Below are 25,682 nucleotides of genomic sequence, written 5' to 3' on the forward strand. Positions count from 1 at the left end.
GCTCTTTGGGGAAAGGACTGATCTCACTACATATTTGTACAGTGTGTTTTGGCCTCTGGGTGCCACAGTAATATAAATAATGGTACAGTACTCTCAATTTTCTTCTGATTCTCTATTGGCTTCCCTACTAATTCCTGAAATGGAGGACTCTGGAGAGGACAAATCTGCAGTATAAATCAGAAAGATTTCCATCTATCATACATTATTTTTTTGGTACTTTTGCTGCCAGCTCATTTAAGTGACCTCTCAATAGAGGGGAGAGAAAAGGACACACTCCTGCACACACCTTGGTAATGGGCAAGTATAAGAACATGAACAGAACAACTATTATTGAATTAAATGATCACATTTGCCATCCTGTTCATCAGTAGGTGTTGATTTCCTAAGCAGTTCCAGTAGCAAATAAAAGCATCTCTCTGGGTAAATCCGTACTACAGCAACTCCAGCAGTATACCCACAGCGCTGCAGCTGTGCCGATGTAGCTCTGTAGTGTAGTCTCTTCCTACATTGAGGGAAGGGTTTTTTCTGTTGATGTAGTTACTCTCCAACTCCCTGAGAGATGGCAGCTATCTTGATGGAAGAATTCTTCCACTGACAGTTTTTCACAACTCTGAGTAATGTAGCTAGGTTGATCTAATTTTTAAACAATGAGAGCTGCGGGGGCAGCGCCCGCGGACGGACATGTCGCTGCTTGGGGAGAGCTGCCCAAGGTGACCGGCGCCCGGATCCAGCACCCTGCGCCCCAACCCCCTGCCCTGAGTTTCTCCTACACCCAAACTCCGTCCCAGAGTTTGTGCCCGGCACCCCCCTCCCCCCCTGCATCCCAACCCCCAGCCCTGAGCCCTCTCCTGCATCCAAACTCCATCCCTCTTAGTTAACTGGAATTTTTCACTTACCAGCACCCCACATTCCCCCAGCATGCTGGACAACAAAGCTTTAGTGTAACAGTATTTGAATGAAATGGATAGATTCAAACAGCGTGGCCATCTTCTTTGTATACCACATGTACAAGAAATACTCTGTGTGTGTATTTATATAACTACACACCTTACAATTTAACAGGATACATGTATTTGTGATTTAATACAAAAATAATCTGGCAATATTATATACTTTACCTAACCAGCACACAGTTCAGAACATTCTATAGTAATTTCCATCCTATGGTGCTCACTTACAAGTGATGATTAAAAAATAAGATGAAGATTATTAATAAGTATTTATCTTCTATAAATTAAAAATACATATATAGATGAAAGTAAGATATTCATAAGTTATAGACTCAGTGTTCTTCAAAGTATCACAACTCCAAATTATGGCCTAGTGTAGTAAATTTTTTAATTGGATAATTGATTTGTACATATACATGTAAAACAATACTATACATATAAAATGATGAGGTCTAAATTAGCTGTTATCACTCAAGAAAGAGATCTTGGAGTCATCATGGATAGTTCTCTGAAAACATTCACTCAATGTGCAGTGGCAGTCAAAAAAGCTAACAAAATGTTGGGGGAATCATTAGGAAAGGGATAGCTAATAAGACAGAAAATACCATATTGCCTTTATATAAAACACGGTATGCCCACATCTTGAATACTGCATGCAGTTGTGTTCACCCCAACTCAAAAAAGATATATTGGAATTGGAAAAGATACAGAAAAGGACAACAGAAATGATTAGGGGTATGGAACAGCTTCCATATGAGGATACATTAATAAGACTGGGACTGTTCAGCTTGGAAAAAATACCATTAAGAGGGGATATAATAGAGGTCTATACAATCATGACTGGTGTGGAGAAAGTAAATAAGGAAGTGTTATTTATTTCTTCCTATAACACAAGAACTAGGAGTCACCAAGTAAATTAATAGGCATCGGGTTTAAAACAAACAAAAGGAAGTATTTCTTCACACAGCACACAGTCAACCTGTGGAACTCTTTGCCAGAGGATGTTATGAAGGCCAAGACTAAAAAAAGAACTAGATAAATTCATGGAGGATAGGTCCATCAATGGCGATGGGCAGGGATGGGTGTCCTTAGCCTCTGTTTGCTAGAAGCTGGGAATGGGTGACGGGATGGATCGCTTGATGGTTACTTGTTCTGTTCATTTCTCTGAAGCACCTGGCATTGGCCACTGTCAAAAGACAGCATAGTAAGCTAGATAGACCATTGGTCTGACCTAATATGGCTGTTCTTATGTACATATAACAATAAACTAAATACATGCAGCCAGACATTTTTTTATTATTCTTTATTATTTGTATTATAGTAGCACCTAGAGGCCCAATCTAGATCAGGGTTTATTGAAATTCATGAACACGTTATTCACATTAATTTATGTTTACTAAATTGGTCTTCATTGTTCATACACTGGCCTACAAGTAACTGAAGACTGGGTGTAAATCTCAACTTTTGATCAAATTGCCTTGCCTCCCTTCTGGACAGATGAATGAGCAAAAGTTATAGATCTAGAAAATGGATACTTGTGTGGGAAGTAGAGATAAATACCATCAGGCTTTCTGCTCATCCTGTTAAACACTTACCATGCTATTCACAGTGGTGTGTATATATATATATTAGGCTCTTTTAAATGAGGTTACTTTGGGACTTAGTCCATTTCCCTGATGTCATTTCAGCACCTCTGCTCCTTACTGGCCTTACAAAAGATTGAATTTCCAGTTGTGCAATTTCCAAGGTTTGTTTTCTCCCCACTACAAGATTCATTTGCAAGCCTAATAGCTATGCTCAGAACCCCACAGGACAGTGAACCTGGGGTGGAAAATTGCAAGTAAGCTCATGAACTTTCTATGAGTTGCTTCTTTGCCAAAGGGGGGAAACAAGTCAGTGCAGCTGCAGGAAAAATGTCTCCTCTTTATACTTACAAATCACATGTCAACAATTAATGTGATAGAGTGCTTTTTCAGTATTATACTTTGTGTAATTCGTTTATTTTTATTCAAGCATAATGTATCATTTAGAAGTTCTACAGAATATTAAGAAATTAGATGAAAACAAGACTTCGACTTAAATGTTTATTTTTATATCAATTGTTAGGTACAGAAATGGTTATGATTTTTTAAACTGTTTTTAAGGGCCAAATTTTCAAAAAACGACTTCAGAGTTTTGCATCAGAATATGTATCTGCTTGTGCAGTCAGCTGCATCTGAAACTATGGAGCTGCATTTGCAAATCTGGTAAGTGCATATATATCTGTGTTTTTCAAAGTTGGCCCTTCGAGTGAGTTTCTCTGCCAATGTGCCTCAACCTTGCTCTGGAGACCATTTCTAAGGGGAAGACTTACTTCAGCCTCTATGCCAGTTTGTGGCATTTCTCAGTTTGCCAAGGTAGGCACCAAATTGAGGGAAGAAGAGGCATGTGGAGAGAAGACAGGCTTCTTTTTTATGGCATAGATACATGCCCAGTAGGAAATGTACTGGGGCTATTATTTTGGTTACGCCTAGAGAAAAGCCTGGCCTGGAACATTGGATCCAAAACCACCAGCTTTGAACCATGGTGAAGCTCTAGCTCTGGATCCTGACGTGGTATGGATGTGAACTTTTCAGTTTGGTCCTACTGCTCTACAGGGAGCCTGAACTGGAACACCCCAAAATTTTAAATGTGAATTCAAGTCTAGATTGCAACACTGACTTAGACCCATTTCTAGTCCATACTAAACCTGGACCAGATCTTAAGCATTAATCTAAAGGTGATAGATAATGAGTTATCCAGTCCTCTTGTCAACAATGACTAGTATTGTAGGTCATTTCAATAAATATCAGATTAAGATGATTAATCTTTGATCTTAAGTATACTGTTTTTCTCTTTTTATTTCAAACAGCAATAGCTAGATGTGGCTTAACTTTAATACATTATTATGCAGTAGAGCATTATTTATGTATATAGCACTAAGGAAGTTCATGGCATGGTATAATGGATAGAAACAGTGTCCCTGCCCCAGAGGTCATAAAACCTTTTGGTATGAGTCAGTACAATACCGAACAAACAAAAAAGTGGGGTCTATAGCTGGTATACTTTCTGGAACAGATGGTTCTTCAAGAGACTTTTTGAAACAGAGTGAAAGCACTTGGTGAACATCAATGAAAAGGTTGACAGGTGTGCAGGGTAATGTGAAAGAAGGAATAGCCAGAAATAGACAAAGGCCATGTCTACTCTATAAACTATTGCCAATGCAAGTTACATAGTGGATGGGGGGAGCAGTAGCCATGCTATATCTTGATGTTAGCTAGACTTTTAACACAGTCCCACATGACATTCTCATAAACAAAATAGGGAAATGTGGTCTAGTAGATTAAATTACTATAATGTGGGTACACAACTGGTTGAAATACCATACTCAAAGAATAGTTATCAATGGTTCACTGTCAAACTGGGAGGACGTATCTCCCTCGGGTCAGTCCTGAATCTGATTCTGTTCAATGTTTTCATTAATGACTTGGATAATGGAGTGGATGGGATGATTATTAAATGTGCAGATGACAGCAAGCTGGGAGGTGTTGCAAGCACTTTGGAGGCTGGGATTAGAATTTAAAATGACCTAGACAAATTGGAGAATTGGTCTGAAATCAATAAGATGAAATTAAAAAAAAGGAGGAAGTACAAAATATCTCACTTACAAAGGAAAAATTAAATGCACAAGTACAAAATAAGGAATAACTAGCTAGGTGGCAGTAGTACTGAAAAGGACGTGGGGGTTATAGTGGATCACAAATGGAGTATGAGTCAACAATTTGATGTGGTTGCACCAAAGGCTAATATTATTCTGGGGTGTATTAACAGGAGTGTCATAAGACATGGGAGGTAATTGTCCCCTGAACTTGGCAGTGGTAAGGCCTCATCTGGAGTACTGTGTCCAATTCTGGGTGCCACAGTTTAGGAAAGATGTGGACAAATTGGAGAGAGTCCAGCAGAGGCAACAAAAATGATGAAAGAGTTAGAAAACCTGACCTGTGAGGAAAGATTAAAAAAACTGGGCATGTTTAGTGTTGAGAGAAAAAACTGAGGAAGGACCTGATAAGTCTTCAAATATGTTAAGGGCTATTATAAAGAGGTGGGGGATCCATTGTTCTCCATGTCCGCTAAGCTAGAACCAGAGGTAATAAGTATGCAGCAAGGAAGCTTTAAGCTTATATATTAGGAAATCTTTCTAACTATAAGGGTAGTTAAGCTCTGGAATAGGCTTCCAAGGGAGGTTGTAAAGAATCTCAGTCACTGGAAGTTTTTAAGAACAGGTTGCACAATCACCTGTCAGGGATGGTTTAGGTTTACTTGGTCCTGGCTCAGAACAGGGGTCTGGACTAGATGACTTCTAACCCTACATATCTATGATTCTGTAAACAGAATTCAAACCTAGATATCAGAAATAAAAAGCCAGCAGATAATGTCTTGTGCTATGTATTTTTCTTGTAACTTGTGCATTTAAAAAAAAAAAAACCTTTACAAGCTTATACATATTTTACTGCCAAGAAGAGTAGACAACAACATGTGGTTCTGTGATAAAGTAACCGATGCCAATGTGATGAAAGTATTCTGTTCAGGCACATCTTAGTAGAGGCCCACTGTAGCTGTAACTGTTGTTGTTTCAATTTAATTTCTTATTGTTTGCAAAAATTGAGTTTTGTGAGGGCATCATATTATTTAGCAATTAAAGGCAATAAGCAGCTTTCTTTGTATTTTTTTTAAATCAGTATTCCTTTTTATATAAATGCAAGAGTAGTACATCAGTCTTCCCAGATGAACAATTGTCTGAGGAGAATAGCTACAGGAGACTCTTGCACTTCTGATTTGCATTTCTATAGCCCTTTCCATTTGAGGCTGTAAATGCACTTTACAAACAATAATACATTTAGCTTCACAATGTCTTGGTAATGTAGGCAAGCATTGTCCACATTTTATAAATGGGAATACTGAAGCACAGAGTTATTAAAGTCAGATTTTCAAGAGGAATCACTGATTTTTATTTTTATTTTGGTATGCCTCAATTCTTCAATACCCAATTTGAGAATTCTCTAAAACCACCCACAGTGTCATCAAATCAATAGCTGAAAGCAACATGAAAAACTTATTACAGGGCTAGTGCAACTTCTGCAGCCTCCTCCTATGTTTGAGAAGTGATAGAAATACTGTAGTTCAGTAGTTTAAGTGCAGATTTAGGACATCTTCCAAAAATCTCACTTTAGGTTTCATAAAGTTTAAGTCCAGAAGGGATCATTATGATCATGTGGTCTGACCTCCTGCATAACACAGGCCACAGAATTTCACACTGTGCGTCATGCTGATAACTTGTGGTTGAACTAAAGCATATCTTTTAGAAAGTCATCCAATCTCAATTAAAAGGCTAAAAGTTATGGTGAATTTAATATGTTCAAATGGTTAATTACCCTCACTGTTAAAAATTTGCATCCACATGTAAAAAATTGCATCTTGCATGTATTATCTTAACTGGTCAGAGCACTGTTAAAAAAAGCCCCATATATTCTTACACTTACAACATAATGTTTGTGTGATAGATGAAAAGCAATACAAATATTTTCTCCTTACCGTTGGTCTTCAGTTGTTTTAATTTAAATGGACAGAAACAAAAGGTGAGGAAAGACGATTTCTGAGATATTAAAAGGTCTTACAATCTGTCTGAACAATAAACAGTCCTCAGAAGAGAAAAGAACCACATAATAGAGTCCACCATAAACAATCTCTCTCAGATCTGAGAAGGTTAGGCCCTAAGCCTGCCAGCTGATCTGTGTGGACAGATCCCTACATGGACGTGGAGCCCTATTGACTTCAGTGGATATCTACACATTCAGTTCAGATTGCAGGATCAGGGCCTTACTGAGCCCTGGTCTACAGTGGGGGGGATCGATCTAAGTTACTCAACTTCAGCTAGGTGACTAACATAGCTGAAGTCGACGTACTTAGATCTACTCACCGCGGTATTTTCACTACGGTGAGTCGACTGCTGTCGCTCCCCCATCGACTCTGCCTGCACCTGTTGTGGCGCTGGAGTACAGGAGTCGACAGGAGAGCATTCGGGGATCGATTTATCACGTCTAGACTAGATGCGATAAATCTACCCCCACTGGGGTAGTGTAGATGGGTAGTGTAGACATACCCTGGGTTACATTCATCACCTAGGTTCTATCGGCTTCTATCCAGGTCTCCTGTGAAGGAAAGTCCTCACAAAGCTAAGAGCTGGTCTATGCTGAAAAGCCACATCAGCATAGCTACATCCCTCAGCTGTGAAAAATCTACACCCCTGAGAGACATAGTTAAGCTGACCTAGCCCCTGGTGTACACAGCAACCCAACTACCACCTCTCAGGGAGATAGATTACCTTCAGCGAGGGGAGATCCCCTCCCATCACTGTAGGGTCTACACTGAAGTGCTACATGGTGTAACACAGCTGCAGTAGCATTTTAAGTGTAGGCATAGCTAAGGCTGCGAGTCTGTCAGGGAGGTCACAGAAGTCATGGATTCTAGGACCTCCGTGACTTCTGCAGCAGCTGGTGAGTCTGGCCTGGGGCTGCCCAAGCAGCTTGGGCAGCCGCTGGGCCAGCTGCACCAGCCACTGCTGGGGCAGTCTCAGGCCACACCCCCAGCAGTAGCAGGGGTCTTGGGCTACCACACCCCCGTCTCCCCTGATTTATTTGGGGATTGGTCCTGCTTTGAGCAGGGGGTTGGACTAGATGACCTCCTGAGGTCCCTTCCAACCCTGATATTCTATGATTCTTCCCACAGCAGCAGCAGGGGTCGCAGGCCATGTACTGTTGCATGCTGCCCCTCCCTCCCAGCAACAGCGGTGGTCTCAGGCTGCACGCCACTGCACCCCCCCCAGAGCACCCCAGCACTCCTCAGCTGCAATCCTGCCCCAGAGCACCCCAGATTTAGTAGGGTATATAGTACAAATCATGGACAGGTCATGGGCTGTGAATTTTTGTTTACTGCCCATGATGACTTTTACTAAAAATACCCGTGACTAAAACGTAGCCTTAAGCATAGCCTGAATCACAGCAGCATCAGGAGCCTGCAATTCCATGCTCAGACAAAGCCAGAATTGGCCAGTGTAGGGCATAGAATAGAATTTGAAGTAGCCAGGGTTCAAAGCAGCCCTTTCCTTGTGAAGGGTAGCATTGACACTGTTGCCTACCATACCCTAGGAGTGTATTCCTGCTCTGGCACAGCTACACTTATGGGAATGGTATTCACAGGGGTGAATCTAGCCATTGTACATAAAGGTATTTAGCACTTATAGCTTTGGAGCCTTAAAATTCTATCTGAACTATGTGAGATTTTCTACTCTGCAATCATACTAGAGGGTTTTTTCATTCATCTTCATATTTAATATATTCTGCAGTTGTCCCAAACAAATGATAAATTTGTCTTTTACAAATGTGTCTTATTGTGCCTTAATTGCTTATTTTATGGTTTAATAATTCATATTTTTCATAATTTATAATGTCGCTTATTTGAGCTAGACACATTTCCAATGGGACAAAGTAACCCATTTACAAAGAAATATTTACATGTAGACTTCACAAATGGAACACTAACAATATCACTGTCCTACTGTGAACTTTCAAATGTCACTAAAAGACATTGGACACTCAAATATAAGGTCATGGGATGATTTATATTCTGTCTTGCAGCACTCTGGTAATACAGTGCTTGATTTTTCACTAGAGCTGTAAATCTGAATGACCAACCTTAAATGTCATGTTTATCTTTAAATTTGAACATTTAGCATTGATCTTCTCATGCATCAACACTGTGTTATGCATTACTCAAAGACAATGAATTAGAAAAGTATGAATAGGGGCCTGTTTACAGTCAGGTCTGACTTACTTCCATACTTTCCCTGCTTATCAGAATACATTTTACAGACGGGTTTCAATAAGGTCAATGTCCATTTAATCATTTACTCCACCAGCCTTTCAGGCACAGGAAAATTTAGGGTCTTAAACATGGGGCCATTGCAGACTTTTGTTCTGGAGGTGTAGACTTCCCAGGCAAGTTCACACAATGCTGCAACCCCCAGGGCATGGGATCCCCACCCCGTCAGTGAGATGTTGAAAGGCTGTTGTGATATTCTGTGCTCATGATCCAGAATCTCATGGTATTGAATAAGGGCCAGAACCACAAAGATACTTAGGCGCCTAAGTCCCAATTTTAGGTGCCACTGCAGTCCACAAAACCCTCTCTTTGTTGCAGCCTAATTCTATAGGCTTCTAACTCACTCGGCACCTAAATTTTCACTATAGAAGTTCTAAGTTTTTGACTCCGGGCATGTGCTCTGTTCCCTAACTCTAGGTGGCTGGGGCTTAGCCTATCATATGTCTATCCCCCAGTGGGATCCTGAAACCAGGGGAAAGGCATTTCCACCACCTCTCTTGCCTGTAGGGCCTGATCTGATAGGCTTGCTCAGAAGCCACCTAACTCTACGCACTCGCCTGCCGGGGTGGAGGTAGGAGCAGCCTCCCTTCTAACCTTGAGCACAGTAGTTAGTGTACTAACCCAGGATGTGAAAGACTGTGGTTCAGTTCCTCTCTCTGCTGGATAAGAAGGGATTTGAACAGGGATCTCCCACCTCTCAGGTGGGCGTCCTAACTACTGGACTAGACAGTCTCTGGCTGAATTAATATTTAATTAACATGAAATGGCTTCACCAAGAGAGAAAAATCCACAACAAAAGAGTCCACAGTCTAGTGACCCTTGCAGTAAGAGATCTGAACTAGAGCAACCCATTTAGAAAAAAAGCCAGTCTTCAGTTGAAAACATTTCAATGATGAGAATTCACCATAACCCTTGGTATGTTGTTCCAATGGCTACTTACCCTCACTGTTAAAGACTTGAGACTTATTTCTTGTCTGAATTTGCCTGGCTTCTCTTTCCATCACTGGATCTTGTTATACCTTTGTTTGCTAGATTGAAGAACCCTTTGTTATCAAATGAGTGAGTGAGGTAGACCCTGAAGGCTTAATTCTGGTTTTACATTTACGTATCTATGACTTCAGTGGAGTTACTTTTGAATTAATTCTAGTATAAATGACAGAAGAATCTGGTGGATTTTTTCTAAATGGTTTCTAGTTCAAAGAGGAATTAATTCAGGAAAGTTCTATGATTTGTTATACAGGAGGTCAGACTAGATGATCACAATGGTCCCTTCTGGCCTGATAATGTATGGAATCAAATGGATTTGTAGATGTCCCCATATTTGCTTGAACTGTCCTTAAATACAATATTTTCTTTTGATTATTACCTACTGCTGCACTTCAGTGCTCCTACCCTTTAGCAAATACTTCAGTAAGAGAACAAACTTTGAGAGTAAAGAAAACTCACTATTAACAAGACTTATTTTGAAGATCATGTTTTAACATGTTAGCAGTTTAATTCTCTTTAAAGATTAAGAAGGCTATTTATCAGATTTCATGATCTTTGTCAGTTTCAATAAGGGTCTTTTGTTATGATGAAGGTATTAATTGTAGTTTTTCTAAGAGCAATAATTCAATCGCACAATTCAATTGTGATAATAATTCAATTGCTGAATCCATGGGAATCTTGAAAATGCTTTGACAACTGAACTCTTCTCATGAGTTCAGTGAAATGAAAGCAAAGGAATATATATATAAAAAAGTGTTTTGCAGTACATCTTTAATATAGATTTCCTTATGTGAAGTGACTCACTTTATCTTGGTTCATTAAGCTACTCTCCTTGCATGTTAATTTGCTATCTAAGAACATCAGTACTGAAGGCTTTTCAGGCTAGATTTTTAATGGCCTTACTCAACTAGCTGATCACTTCTTTGTTTTTTAGCATATTTGTATGCATGTGGCCCTACATCAAGGTAACCAGCTGCTGTTAAGATGAGTGGCTAAACTGGTGGCCTGGAAGCAGGGCTCTACCTTGCTCTTAAAGGGAATATGCGATCTCGTCATTCTTTTCCTTGGGAAATCAGAAGCATCAGAGGCGTGAGGAATAGACATAGTTGCATAGCACAGGTTTGTAAAAGTTTTAAAGTTCCAAGAGTTAAGACTGGAGATGGGCCTATGCAAGAAGAGTCCCCAAGTACCACACTACGGCAGTATTCCTGCCTCTTTGTGCCACTTCTGCAGCACAAAGGGCCTGAGGATCTGGACCTACGCTGTTGAGGGGATGAAAGGTAATACAGTACCACTGACATCAGGGTAAGCAGAGTAAGGCTGCTGCTGGGTGCTTTTGAAATTCCAAACCACAGTTCTTAAATGTAAGATTTATTAAAGTACTCATTTATACTGCACCAGTAGTCTTATCTAGAATCATAGAAATGGAGGGCTAGAAGGTATCTTGAAGGTTCTAGTCCACTGGCCTCTCACCCCACCCCCATCCCCGTACACTGGCCTGATTGTATCATCATGCCACTTTCTCTCAGAGCCCTCACCTGTAAAAATGGTGTTAAAGAATTCCACACACCTACAGATAAAATGAGCTGTAAATGAAAAGATACATGTGAGTTGTGCAAGAAGAGAGATACACATGCTTCTTCAATCATAAAAATATCACTGTGTGGAGGGATGAAGCTAAGCTCAGAGATGTAAGTTCCACTTTGAGCCAAACACAATTCAACATTAATAGTACCAAGAAAAGTGTCAGAGCATGTGCCTAAACCAAAGGAAATGAACTAGAAATGTTCTGAGCTGCTTCTGCAAGGTACTAAGTGACTGGTTTAACTCTTGTTGAAATCTTGATTTAAGCACCTCACAATCTCTGGCCCTAAAACCTGGCATGATATTCCAGTTATGCAACATGATGAATATGTTGATTAAAACTATTGAAATGAAAGATTCATTATGGTCCCCATCCTATGTTCTCAGTGAAAAGCCTGATCCTCTATCACTTTTCAGATGAACTGTCCAGTGACTTCAGGACAGAAGGTTTGGGGCTCAAGATTAGAACTGTAGTTACTAAAGAATTACTGCTTAACCCACAACAGAAAAAAAAATAGCTAAATAATGGGATTAGAGGAATCACACGTTAGGAAGGAAGATGAACTTTCAGTCTTGAGACTCTAAGCCTGCTCCAGCTGTCTACTGGATTTGTCTAGCTCAGGAAAAATGGGGTTGGGAGTGAACTGGTATCCGGTGATATTAATTTAGTGTAAAACTAGAAATTGTATTTATTGTATTCCCCTTCCATTTTTGTTATACCCTTTACATGAAATTCTAATAAAGGTTTCACAAGTGTATACAAATGGCCATTGCTTCCTTGTGCATTTTACCACATATCCCAATAGAGTGACTTTTTCGCATGCTTTTCCAAGTTGTTACATTAACAAATTTGCACTGATTTCTTTATCCTGTCATCTAAAGACCACCTTGTAGTAAGACAGTGAACTTTTACAGCATTCCATAGCTGATGCACTGTCTAATGTCACAAATGTCTGCTCAAATTACCTCACTAAGACTTGAGAAGATTCTACATTGTGCCTTCTATTTGAGCTTGATTTGACAGAATCAGTCCCCATGCTAGCTCATGGCACTTATCAGTTAGTCAGCCTTCCTCGGGGAAGAAAATTTAGAGTGCACCATATTCAGTTTTCAAATCAAGCCCTGTCCCCTTAGGAAGCTGTGTGCTGCATTATTAAACAAGATGCCATCAGCCATACCACCATGCTTAAGCATTCAGTCAAATAAAAGACTACATCATTATGTTAACTCTTTTTTACCAGGTTCATTTATGTTTAAGTGATCTGAAATAGAACACTCAGGGACAAAGAAAACTTCGCTGTATCTCATTTGTCACTTTATTGCCTGATATGATTATCTAAATTTAATGCTTTATGAGCTTCTAAATTAGAGAGGTTTTTAAATAACTGACAGAAATTACCTTACCATTTTGTTTTAGTTATTTTGTGAAAGTACCTGGGGATTTGGGAGAGTGGGTTAAAGTTTCTATAGTATAGAAAATTTACAGTCTTTTGGCTGTTATACTAAGGGCCAAAGTCTTAGCAGTTACAATAGAGTAAATACTGAGTTACCCAGTTGAAAACAAGAAAGTTATGCTAATTTAATACCAGTGTAAATGAGAGCAGAAATTGGTCCTTAATTTGACAGCCATTCTTCAAAGGCTGTGTTTTTAACATTATGTTCTTCCCCCAATGCAGTATCCAGTAAGAGACAGATTAAATCAAATTGTGCAAATGCTATAAAGAATTACCAAGTCTTAAAAGTACTTTGTGATATTCCAGTAACACAAACTACAGCCAGAAGCAAGAAACCTGCTCCCACTTGAAAATAAACAGATTCAAGATGCATACTTCAATATTTGTTTCAAATCTCCTTGGGTCCTCTCCTTATATTCAGAGTCAGACTTGTACATCTTTATTTATCTTGTCAGACCAGAAATTGACAAGATTCTCTGAGAAAAGGGGAGATACCCTTTTTAAAGCTTCATGTTGATATAAATATGAAAATGGATTAAACTCTGCTTCCAATTTCCAAACATATGTACTTCAATGAATATTAAATGGTAGACCCATATCATCATCATGACTTATTTACTTTGTAGGGTTTTTATCAAAAAAGGACTGGAGTTTGCTATGGAGCGTGAAACTCCACTGTAATTGAGTTTAGAGTGGTGAAACCACTAAAGAGGCCATGGCCCCAGAGAGTTCCCTGAAACCCACCTGTCAGCGGGTGTTACATCACAGCTCAAACAAGCCATGCCTTTCTGTTCCCACTAAAGACTTCTGTGGTGCAAAAAAAATAGAAATCGAAGTTGCTCCTAGAGAAAAATTCAGCAACAGCTGCACAGTGTCAGCAGAAATAATGATCTGCAATTCAGCCTCCAAGGGATGCTACTCTGGTCCTAATTCTGTAAGGTGTCATTTCTTTCATTGCAATGCCATTAAGCATGAACGTAATCAAGTGGACATGAAGCACTCTTATCAAAATAGAGGAAATGAAGGAAGAGGAGCTTCAGAGGTTTTTTTGTTTGTTTTTTTACAGGAAAAAGTGCATTATGCTTCTAAACACATACTCTTAAAGGATCCATACATAAAATGGCAACCAGATGAGATTCTGGGTATTTAAATATGTGATTTTGAAATTTCATAGTTACATTGAAAATGTTGTTGCATGAACAAGGGTCTTTACATGAAAATAGAAATTGTGAATAAATCTAGCTCAGGAAGTCACATGTTTAATGAAAATATTTGTGTGGAAAGGCTGGTAACAGGCTATATAAAGCGTTTTGCTTTTAGATCACTGTGAATCCAGTCTACCAGTAAAATTCTCTGCTCACAGAACTCCAGGATTTCAATGGAGTTAGGGCCAAATTCTTTATAGGCGTATGTTGATGATAACCTTTGGTTACTACCATCAGATAGCTGTTACAAGGTCTTAGTTTTATGTCTAGTGGACAAGTCCCACTACAAAATACATTGCTATATTTTGCAGCAACTGGCAACCTTGCTTGCAGCTGCTGAATGGCATGGAGAAGGAGCTACTTTCTAAAACTTGCCATGATCCCTCCAGTAAAATGTTAAGGGATGTTGACAGGGCACTGTGAAGAGTCTTGTTCTGATCTTGTACTGTACCTATTCTTTGGATAAAGAGGGTTTCAGACTTCTGCCACTAGCATCTTTCACAAACCTCAAATTCATAAAAGGGAAGAGTATCATGTTTTCTTTTGGTGTCCTCAGCTACATCTTTCCAAGTCACCTTTCAGCAGGATGCATGAAGCTGCACAGTTTGACTTGATTTCCAAGATCCTCCCCCTTACAGCTTCATTTTAAGCAAACTGCTCCTGGTAGGTTATATCTGTTACACCTACATTAATATCCACTGCAAATGGATTTTCTGTGATTAGCAGTAGTGAAATTGAGGGGGTGGGGGAAGGAGATAGGTCATTCCTTGTATATCCTCATATATCCATATTGTACATCAAACTCTGCAAAGCCTGCTTTGTACAGGAGCCATGCTGCTCTAGGAACTGTCCTGCTGTAGTTTGCTTCAAAGAATGTTTGCCAGGAGTACATTGCAAATTGTTCTGCACCACCTACATGACCTTAGCATTCAAGCTTATTGAAAGAACTGAACTCAGAACTGGACCACTGCTGAGAAATGGATACACGAAAACTTCCAATCCACTCAGGAACCGATTTGGCCTCCCCTCCAGTAGGAGAATGGGGTTGACTATTTCAATTAGTGTAGCTGCTTTCCTAGCTTACCTTAAAGTAGTATTTTTTGGAATCAAGAGGGTCTCGTTGCAAACTCAGTGCCTCCCAGTGTTTCCAATTACATTCAGCCTCAGATGCAGTCTCATGAGTGGTTTTTAGAACAACCTTGAATAGAAAGTCAACATTTTTTTGCTCTACCTCCTCCCAAGCCAAGGACTGCACTATTCTCCAAATACTATGTTAAAAAAATATCATTTTGCAGGCTGTGACAAATTTACTCATGTATTAAAATGAACAAAAACATGTTTTGTAGTGAGACAATTAAAGTTTAATGTCTCTGCTTTGATTTTAATTGAATGAAATGAGCTTTTTCATTTCAAAGTGTCTAGTCTGTGTGTTCAAAAGAATGTCTCTTTTCTCTCTTGACTTGAAACATGGGTATTATGTTAGAACTGATAGGTCAAATTACACTTTTACTTTCTTGGTACAAACTTTTAGGCTTGTTTAAGTCATATCTGATATCCATTCATTGTTACTTTGTTCTCACATAGTCTCCTGTATTTTAAAATTTCAAAGCACTTTGCAAGTAAATTATATTTCAAAACCCTGTTTTTTTATGCTCATCTTACAGATAAGCAGACTGAAAGGCTTAATGCCTAAATTTTTTAAAAATAACTGCCTAAAGCTAGTCTTCCATGCCCATGTTTAGCAGCTGCCATAGGCTCCTGTAGTAGATCCTAGAACAGGGAAAGGAATCCAGGAGTTAAGTGACTCCCAGGCCAATGGGCTGGAGAGTGAAAACTGTAGGAAGTAGAGTCAGGAGAGAGGTTCTCTGGTATGAGGACCTGATGCTGGATGTTGAGGAAGCTTGCTGTGAATTACAGCATAGACCCAGAACTAAAGGGCAGTTGTTTGTAACCTGATGGAGCAAGGCAGGCACCTTGGAGTGGTATCAGAACCTGGATGCTTGTGAGAGCAGAAAAGCTACCTGAATTGTAGACAGGCCCAGGAAGGAGGGATGTGGAGACCCTGAACTATGGGAAAGGAGTTTAGGAGACCTAAAAAAGGACCCTTCAGAAAAGCCAGGGGCTGCAGTGTGACTGGCAGAACTCACTTGTTTAGAAGGAGCTGTGTTCTGGGAGAATGAAGCAGAACAAGAACCTGGATGCTGGTGAGCTGAAGAAACCTGTCTTAATCACAGCCTTGCCCAGAAAGAAGGGCTGTGTAGCCCCTGAATCAAGGGGAAGAAGTTTGCGAGGTCAAGGACTAAGGCAGAAGGAGGCTGTGACTCACCACCACAGCACCTTCTGCCAACTCATCAGGGCATTAGCTCAGTCCAGTGTGAAGCACCCTCCACTGGTGGTGTCCCGTCCATCTCACTCTCTCTTGGCACCTGGACCCATGTTGCTCCCTTCTTGCAGCATCCTCTTCAAGACACTGCCCTCCAGCAGTGCCCTCTAGTCCTCATTCACTCCCTTCAGGAGGGGGTGGGGGGTTATCAGCAGTCTTTCACTTTGCCCAGCCACAGCAGCCAACCACACCCCAAAGTCTAACCCCTTTTGCCAGGGGTCTGGTGCAGTCCACTATCACCACATCCAACAGCTGGGCATATGTGCAAGGGGGAGACCCAGGCCCACCCTCTACTCTGGGTCCCAACACAGGGACCCTTTGGCAGCAGCCTTCCTGCCCTCCTTCTCTCCCCTTGTCCACCTCTCTCCCTTGGTCGCTTCACTTTCATCCCCTTTGCACCAGCCCAACCCAGCCCTTCCCTCAGGGCCTGCAGCCTGGCAGATACCAGGCTGGAGTTCCCTTCCCTTCCCTTCCCTTCCCTCACGCTGCACTGTCCCTGGTGCTAGTTCCCTCACACAAGAGACAGACCTCCACCCTCTGAAGGCCTGGGAGAGACTCCCTGTTCCCTTCCTGGGCAGCCTTTATATAGGGCTGAGCCTGGCTCTGATTGGCTATCTCTTACTCAACCTCTTATTGGCTCCCTAGCAGGCCTTCTCTGATTGGCCGCCCACCCACACAGCCTTTCTGGCCTGCTGGAGCCCCCTCTAGTATAGGAGTGGGGCAGCCATCCCACTACAGAGGCCTATAGAAAGAACTGTCCAGAGAGTTTAGGAGGAGGACTGGCAGAGTATTCTGACTCAGAGAGAACAAGGGGATTTGGTGAGAGCTAGGACCTGAAGTCCTGGAACGAGAGTGAATTGGAAACCCCAAGAAGGAAGAGTTTGGGCCTGAAAGGCCAAGGAGGACTGCATTCTGTAAAGTCATAAATTAAACCCCAAAGGGGGAATGTTATTCAATGCTATTTCTCTTCTCTGTGCTGTGAATGACTTACTGAGGGAACTAGGAAGGACTGCCATACTATGCTATGACAGGGCATGCTCTGGGACTGCACCAGGCTACAGGCACTTATTTAAGTGCCCCAGTTTTTAAAAGCGCTGAGCACTCAGGCCCTCCTACTGATAGAAATCCCATTTATTTCAGTCTTTTTAAAATTATGGGTTTAGGAGGATATCTTTCTGCACTTATTTCTTAAAAAAATCTAGGACTGAATAACTGGATGATGGTCACATAGCAAGTGAGTAGCAGAACTGAGACTATAACCTAGAAGTACTGAATTTCTGGGCCAGTGAAAGCGTTTTTTCCTGAATTTGGTCAGAGCCTTATGCAGTGACCTAATAAAAGGAAGGCTGATAAAGTTTATTCTAATAAACTCATAAAAACCCTGTACAATTTTAAACCTTATTCAACACTCATAGAATCTAAAATCAGCCGCATATCTACAGAACCAAAGGGTAGATTAACTGCCACGATCTTCACCCAAGGATTGTCAGCCAGTTTTTGAATGGCTAAAATATAAGAATACTCTTCAAAACCTCTGGTTACATCCTGTTCTTTCTTTAATCAAAGGCAGTACACATTTGATCTATGCCCACTGAAACAATGGGCCTCAATGGGATTGCTAAAGCTGGCAAGGGCCCAGTCTCAAACTCTGAGTACAGGGTATTTGCCACAAAACCTCAGTGAGGAAATCTAAGTGAACTCTAACAGGACAATTTTCAGGGCACAGTAAGAAACTGCTCTCCATGAAAGCCTTCCCCCAATAACTCAGGATGAAAAAAAGGTGATGGTGATAAGAAATATACTTAAAAGCAGGTAAATATAGACCTGGTCAAAAGCAAAGACTTTTTAAACAAACTTGATGCAAGGTCCTGACTAGAGCTAGTCAAATTTTTTAAAATTTCAACAAAATTTTGAACTTCAAAATTAAAACAAAACAAAACAAAAAACAGGATAAGTCATGATAAAATGTTCATTAATTTCCCCACCTTCCCATGTTGCAACCAGGTCTAGTTTTAATTTTTATTTTTAGTAAGTACATCCATATCCAGATGATGAGAGCATTAGAAGTGCCTATGGTAATATTGTCAGTATGGTTTTTGTGGACAGCCTCTTTTATGTCTGTGGTTACTGAATACCTGTCTTGCTTTCAGTCCTGCTCAAATGTCACACTTTCCTGCATTATTAGGGGACAAAAAATGTGCTAGGCACTATACAGAACAAACGGAAAGACATGTCATAGGCCCTGCCCCCCAAAATTTACAGTCTACTTTCAGATGTGATGCAACAAAAAAAAGTAACATACAATAGATGGGGAATGGGTAGAGATCAGCGGTTACAATGATAATATCATAGTCATTCACTTTTGGCATGTGCACAACTTCTTGTTTCCATTACATTTATCATTTCATTTTAAAATAGGACAACTCACTTCTTATGGATAATATAAAAGGGCGAATCTTTAAGGAGGGATTTAAATGAGCTGAAATTAGTGATTGAGGCAACAAGGATTGTGAAGACATTGGCTATGAGGTGGACAACATGGATAATAGTGTAGAGATGGGAGTATAATGAGAAAAGGCCTGATTCTCTTCACATTTTCACCAGTTTTCCACTAGAGTAGCTCCATTGACTTCAGTTGAAGTCATTAAAGTTAAAGTGATTTGCATCACTGTAAGAGGAGAGTCAAGTACATACTGTAAGAGAACTGCATCTTTATGACTGCTGCTGATTCCTATCTGAAATCAACACTGGCACATTCAGGAAGAAAAGCTAAATCTGTGTAAGGAGAAAGTGAGAAGTAGAAAAAAGCTATAGCTAATAATTTGCAGCCACTTTAGGAGGTATTTTAGTTTACTGAATTAGAATTAAGTTCCAAATGTGTCAAGCTTCAAAATATTCCAAAATTGGCATTAATGGAAATATATTTTGGACTGGAGAGCGGTCAAAATGAAAACACGTCCATCACAGTGGTGAGTTGGAATGATGTCTCAGAGGTCAGACTAACAAGCTGCAAAAGTGAAATGGAAAAATATCCTAATGCCAAAAATCCTGAGAAAAACTTTTTAAAAACAACCTTTTAAAAAAAGGTTTGTTTGCGATAGTAAGTTTTGACCAGAGATAGTTGAAGTATACATCATTATTTAAGTTCCTTTTTGGGTTAGTAAAATGTTTGTGAACTAAGCCTAAAGTTCTTAGACTGTTTGTGTGTGTGTAGAGTCAATATTTTGGAAGAATAATTTTCAGACTGAGTTCTTCATGAATTGTTCAATTACTCTATTCACTCTTTGTAGTTTTTCACCTAAGTTACACCATGTCTCCTCTACTCCCTGACTAGTTGACTGAAATTTTTAAATAGTTTAATGAATAGTGAACTCTGAATGCAAATTTTCAGATGAATAATCATTTGTGTTAAAATCTGTGGAACATTCAGGACTTATGAATATTTCCATGCCTACCCAAATGTTCTACAGGAACATGATCCCATGAACCATAGTGTAATGGCCACAGACCATCAGAGAAAGGGGTTAAGGAGAGCCTATAGGCGCAGCTAGCCCTGTCCTGATATACTTGAGGGGGAATAAAAGGAGACAAAATAGCTCAGTTGATGGCTGGCTGGCCAAGAAGGAGGACGAGCTCTTCTCTGCCTGAGGGGAAATTTGTTTGCAGAGTTGCACTAACTGGAGCAGCCAATGGGGACAGGAGGAGCAGTTGGACTCCAGGAATGAGCAACTCATATGTGAGAGACTGTTTGGGAGACAAGCCTGAATGGAATGACTGGGCACCCCACTGGAAGACTGGAGGGGATGACCCAAGTATTGAGTTGGGTTTGCTTTTTGTTTTGGGACTTTTTGAGGCTGAGCACCTACATAGGGTGACCAGACAACAAGTGTGAAAAATCGGGACGGGGGTGGGAGGTAATAGGTGCCTATATAAGACAAAGCCCCAAATATAGGGACTGTCCCTATAAAATCAGGACATCTGGTCATCCTACACCTACAACCCCCTCAAATGGGGATAAGACTGAAGGGACAATTAGCTGGTGGGCTGGAGCCCTGCTAGAGTGGCCACTGGAGGTAGAGATTTCTTCTCCCCATCCCTGTCAAGGCACCTAGAAGGGCCCAAATGGGGTACTGCTCCCGCCACACTACTAAACATAGTGAAATGAATGTTACTTTTATCTATGAAAATATTTGCTAATCCGTTTTTTGGCTATTCAACGAGCTCTAGTTGTCAATGATATAACAAATAATAATCTTAAAAAGCATTGCACAGATAAATGTGCAACCGAACAAGGGAAACAACCTTTCATGAATGAACACTTTTTTTAAACATGGCAAACAGAACCCTATGTTTAGTAAAAGTTGCAGCTGTCATCCAGGGGCAAATCCCAAAGTCTTTATTTGGTCCTTTACTCAAAACTCCCCTTGGCACACAATTAATTACTGAGTGCCAGATCATGCTCCCCTGCGCAATCCGTTGCAAATCCTCTGTGTTCAGATCTTACCCGTCCTGTGTCGAAAAGAGGTGGGGTGGGGCGTGTGAGACAACTGCCTCCATAGCATTATCTGTGCTGCTTTGTAGGACCCTGCAGAGGCTATTTCATAGGGTTGGAATCCAAGGGGGAGGAGTTTGGCAGGGGCGGGACAGGGAATTGGTGGCTCCTTGTTAAGTGTGGGTAGGGTTAGTGGGGGATGCAGTAATGTCAATCCCAAGCATTCAAAAATCATGTCAGTCCTCTCAAATTATAAGACTGTTAAAAGTCATGAGATTTTTAAAAAAGCAATAAATTGTGGGTTCTTTATTTTTGCCTCCTGGTTTCTAAGCCTTTAGGTTGTGCTTGTTTCTCATTTTCAAGTTTTCTCTGCAAACATGAGGAGTAGACACTTGCTTTTTTTTAAAATGAAAGTCAAGATTCTCTACCAATCTATTGATTCCAGGAACTGAGCTGGTGCTTTAAGAAAGACACTGAAAAGTTGCAAGACTAGTGATAAGATAGAGTTGGCAAAACTGGGGATGCATGGTTCCCCACTGGTTTCAGGGAGCCCTAAGAAGTATTATAGAGATTTCCTTTCCCTTAGCCCACTCCTGCAAGTTCTACCTGGGGGGGTGCAATGAGGGCAGAAGAAAATCTAGCTTTGAGCAAAGACTTCAGTTCTAACTTATATGTTTAGATCCACACAATTCTCCTTGACAATAGAAATGGTGCTCTCACTGGTGGGGAAGGCTGTCTTAAGATGATTTACAGTAACTATTAAATCAGCCTAAGAGCCTGTTGGCCAGTGCTCGTCTTTTGCAGAGCATTCCCCTTCCTCCACTGACAGTTTTGTGGAGAGATAAACTTCCCCTGACTTTCCATTGTTGGGAGCTTTCGATACTGGTTTAGGATAGTGGAAATGATGGCTAAATTTAGTCCTATGTCTAACATTAGTGACTAATATCATCAGTCAAACAATAACATGCCTAACAGACACAGGATGATCAGTACTTCATTAGTCATTTTTGTAAAATTAGTATTTTAAGGTTTTTTCCCCCTCTTAATGAACAGTTTCAAACACTAGATGGCACACTTACCCTCAGAATTACAACCTCTTTTTATACATGTTTTAGGTTCTCTAAGGTTTCTGATTTATGAACTGTTCTTTCTTTTCTTTGAAGCAGTTTTATGATGAGCAACATAGGTGGTGTTATAGATAAAAGGTGGGGTCAACCTAATAAAATAGTATTTGTTACACTTATGTGCTTTGGTTTTAAAATCTCTGCTCTGAAACCTTTACAAGGCTTGTTATTTTCCTGAAAATTTAGCAAACTGGAAAATCTCCATCTCTCAAAATCTAAAATGCATAAAGAAACAGTCACCTAAAATGGTAGCATGACATCTTGTCCTGAGGTGTAATATTCTTTCTGATAATATTTTCTTAGTCCTGTGAGTTATGACTATCGTTTCTGGTGCACACCCCTTTTCCCCCGGGAGCGGGACCCAGACTACTGACGACACTGCAGAAGGATTTTACTCAAGGCGCTAAGCCAAAACTTCCCACCTTCCCATCCAAATACAAACAAATTGTAAGTGGGTCTCTGCTATGTCCCTAGGAATAAGGGGTCACCAACCCAGTAAAGGGAAACAAGAACACGTGTCCAAAAACAGAAAAAGTCCCTTTCTCTTAGACTGGTGAACATATCTTCAAATACTCCTTCCCTGGCAGGCAGTTTAGGTCCTACCTCTGCAGAGTCCTAAATAAGCGGGTCTAAATCCCTCTTTATGTAGGAAGAAACCCCCCCAGAGATTTTTTTCTTTGTAATGGCCAAGAAGCAGGCCTAGACTTTCCTTGTGGCCGGGAAAATACAAATATTTCCCTTCTCAACAGGGGGCGCAGAGGAACATTCAGGGGGGCATGGCAGGGCCCGGGCCAGCTCCCATGTGGGGTGGGGAGGAAGCACCACCCAGCCCCATTCTGTCCCCAGCTCCGCTTCGGCCCCAACCCAGCTGCAGCCCGGCCTCCATCCCAGCCCTTACTCGGCTCTGCTCCTGGCCCCAGCCACAGCCCCAGTCACAGCTTTGGCTCCCAGCCCTGGCTTCGCTCCCAGCCACAGACTCACTCCTGGCCCCAGCGCCAACCCTGGCTCACAACCGTGGCCCCAGCCCTGGCTACAGATCCCAGTCCTGGCTCCCAAACACAGTCCCGGACGCAGCTCCACTCATGGCCCCTGCTCCTGGCCGCAGCTCCCGGGGTAGGGGGTGGGAGCAGACAGATTCCATTATAGGTCAGGGGGGCACCCCAGAAAAAGTTTGGGTACCACTGGTCTAGTGAATTTAAGCCCTATACCATCTCTACGCCGTGTGGGAAGAAGTTTAACCTTCTCTTCTAGGTGCCTGAGGCAAGGACCTTACCTGACCACAACACCCTCACTTCTTCATTAGCCACAGCTAACGGCTCTTTTTCCCACAAATGTACCTTGGGCCGTCTTTATCAGCCAAGCAGAAATGTGCCCTGTTCACTATCCAATTGCATGTAGGTAGAACTTTATTCTAACTTGAGAGAACAGCAGTCTTTCCTCTCCCTCTGAAGTGCACTACAGCCCTTTTTATCGAAGTTGCTTCTCAATAAATCATTGATTGAAAACTTGTTCATAGTCTTTGTTGGCTGTGCCTGAAAAGTGCCTATGAACTGTTCCTCCAACAGCGCTCACAAGGTTCTTGGAAGAACTGCTTTTCTTCTGCTACCATCAACATTAGCATCCCTCTGCCATGACAGAGCACAAGCTGCAGGTTTTTCTGTACTTCACTAGTCAGTCACCCAGCTCTAGGAAAGTGTGTGCACCATGCTATTGGGAACAGAGGCTTCTGTGAACTCCCTCCCTTACCTGTCTTAATTCTAAAGGGTCCCTGCCAGTTCTTTGCCTCACTCTTTTCTACACTGGTATCAGGCACCCATGCACGTTTGTGGTATTTGTGCCTCATCCACTGAGGGTTGCCAACTTTCTAATTGCCCCGCCCCTGCCCTGCCTCTATCCCACCCCTTCTCTGAGGTCCCATCCCCCACTCACTCCTGCCCCTCTCCCGCTGTTGCTTGCTCTTGTCCACCCCCACTCACTTTCACTAGGCTGGGGCAGGCGGTTGGGGGTGTGTGGGCTCTGGGGTGAGGCCAGAAATGAGGGATTCAGGGTGCGGGAGGGGACTTCTGGCTGGGGCCAAGGGGTTTGGTGCACGGGAGCGGGCTCAGGGCTGGGGCAGGGGTCCAGGAGGGGGTGATGGCTCCAGCGGGGTTGCGGGCTCTGGGCGGGGGGCTCGGGATGAAAGGTTTGGTGTGCCAGGGGGGGCTGAGGTAGGGGGTTGGGATGTGGGAGTGGGTGCAGGGTGTGAGCGCTGAGAGAGAGGGTTTGGGAAGGGGTTCTGACCTGGGGCAGAGGGATTAGGGTGCAGGAGGGGGTGCAGGCTCCGGGAGGGAGTTTGGGTACACCAGGGGGCTCAGGGATGGACTAGAGAGTTTGGGGGACGGAGTCTGGGAGGGGGTTAGGGTGCAGGCTTCAGCCGGGTGGCACTTACCTCAGGCTGCTCCCAGCTGGCAGTGCAGTGGGGCTAAGGCAGGCTCCCTGCTTGCCCTGGCTCTGTACTGCTCCCAGAAGTGGCCGGCATGTCCGGCCCCTCGGCTACAGCAGCAGAAGGGGGGGAGGGAGGTAGAATTGCTCAAGGCTTGTTGCCATCCACAGTTGGCAGGGAGGTGGGAAGGAGGACCCCAGTTGGTTTTGGTTTCACCATTAACAGGAGAGAAGAGTTGGGACATTATCTGTGCTGTATCAGCAGAGGTGCAACTTTCTGTTGCCCTTACGTAGAAGGGCTGTGCACCAGTTCTGTAGTACATTCCTGAGACAGGCCCTCCAAGCAAATGCCCCGTTGTCTAACAGCCCAGTATGAGCCTGCTGATGTAAATGTCTTTTTAATATATGTAACATAACTTTCAGTTCTGAAGTGGATTCAATCTGATAGGCTTTGCAGAAGTGCATTTTAAGGAAGATCTTTGGGGCACAGCATAAGGAGGGAGTTTCCGGCATAAGGATAGTGCAGGAATGATAACATTAATTGAGAAGATGCTGGCTCTTGGTAGAAACTAAACATCTTCATCACCGGTTGGATTAAATCCAGTCAGCAATAGGCTAGAAGAGAAGGGATTTGATACTTTTGCTAACTGGCAGCAACGTGTTATGAAAGAGCACCTAGCAACTAATCACTCACCTGTATCAAGTGCCCTCAAGTAAAGAATGCCTAGATTTTTATTTAAGAACTAGACAGATAAATGGCTATGTGGCGAAGAGACACAGGAAAAAGAGAAAGGAGTCAGATAGTCAACAGAGGACATTTCAATTATGATGATAAAATGCTGAGCTACTGTTATTGAAGGGTACAGACCAAAGTGAAATTTGGAGAGAGGGGCACATAGCAAAATAGGCTTTGCCAGCTGTCTCCAGGCACAATAGATACTAACTGCAGCAGCAATTCTGTGACAGCTACTTGACAGACCAAGTTCTCTTCTGATATAAAAGATGCCAATGAATAATTCTACTTTTCCACAATTGCACAACTGAGGAGGGAAAAAGTGTGTCTGTTGGGACTCTACTCCAGGTCACTTTACTGAGACCCAGTTAATTTAGCAATGAGATGGATAGA

The 25,682-nt window shown here is 41.8% G+C and overlaps 1 protein-coding gene across 3 annotated transcripts in view; it reads left to right on the plus strand.

Annotated features, from left to right (window-relative positions):
- The window catches only part of LOC125633563 (endogenous retrovirus group K member 11 Pol protein), a 56,520-nt gene that overhangs the window by 20,901 nt on the left and 9,937 nt on the right, over positions 1-25,682 (plus strand). For all 3 annotated transcript variants that reach the window (XM_075127139.1, XM_075127140.1, XM_048843007.2), the window contains exon 3: positions 3,095-3,196. Coding sequence is in view for 1 of the 3 variants with exons in the window: in XM_048843007.2 (XP_048698964.2) it covers positions 3,095-3,196 (102 nt within the window). In the remaining 2 variants the exon portion in view is untranslated. The remainder of the gene's footprint in view (positions 1-3,094; positions 3,197-25,682) is intronic.

Source organism: Caretta caretta, chromosome 3, assembly GCF_965140235.1.
Source record: "Caretta caretta isolate rCarCar2 chromosome 3, rCarCar1.hap1, whole genome shotgun sequence".
In the NCBI taxonomy this organism is placed as follows: Eukaryota; Metazoa; Chordata; order Testudines; family Cheloniidae; genus Caretta; species Caretta caretta.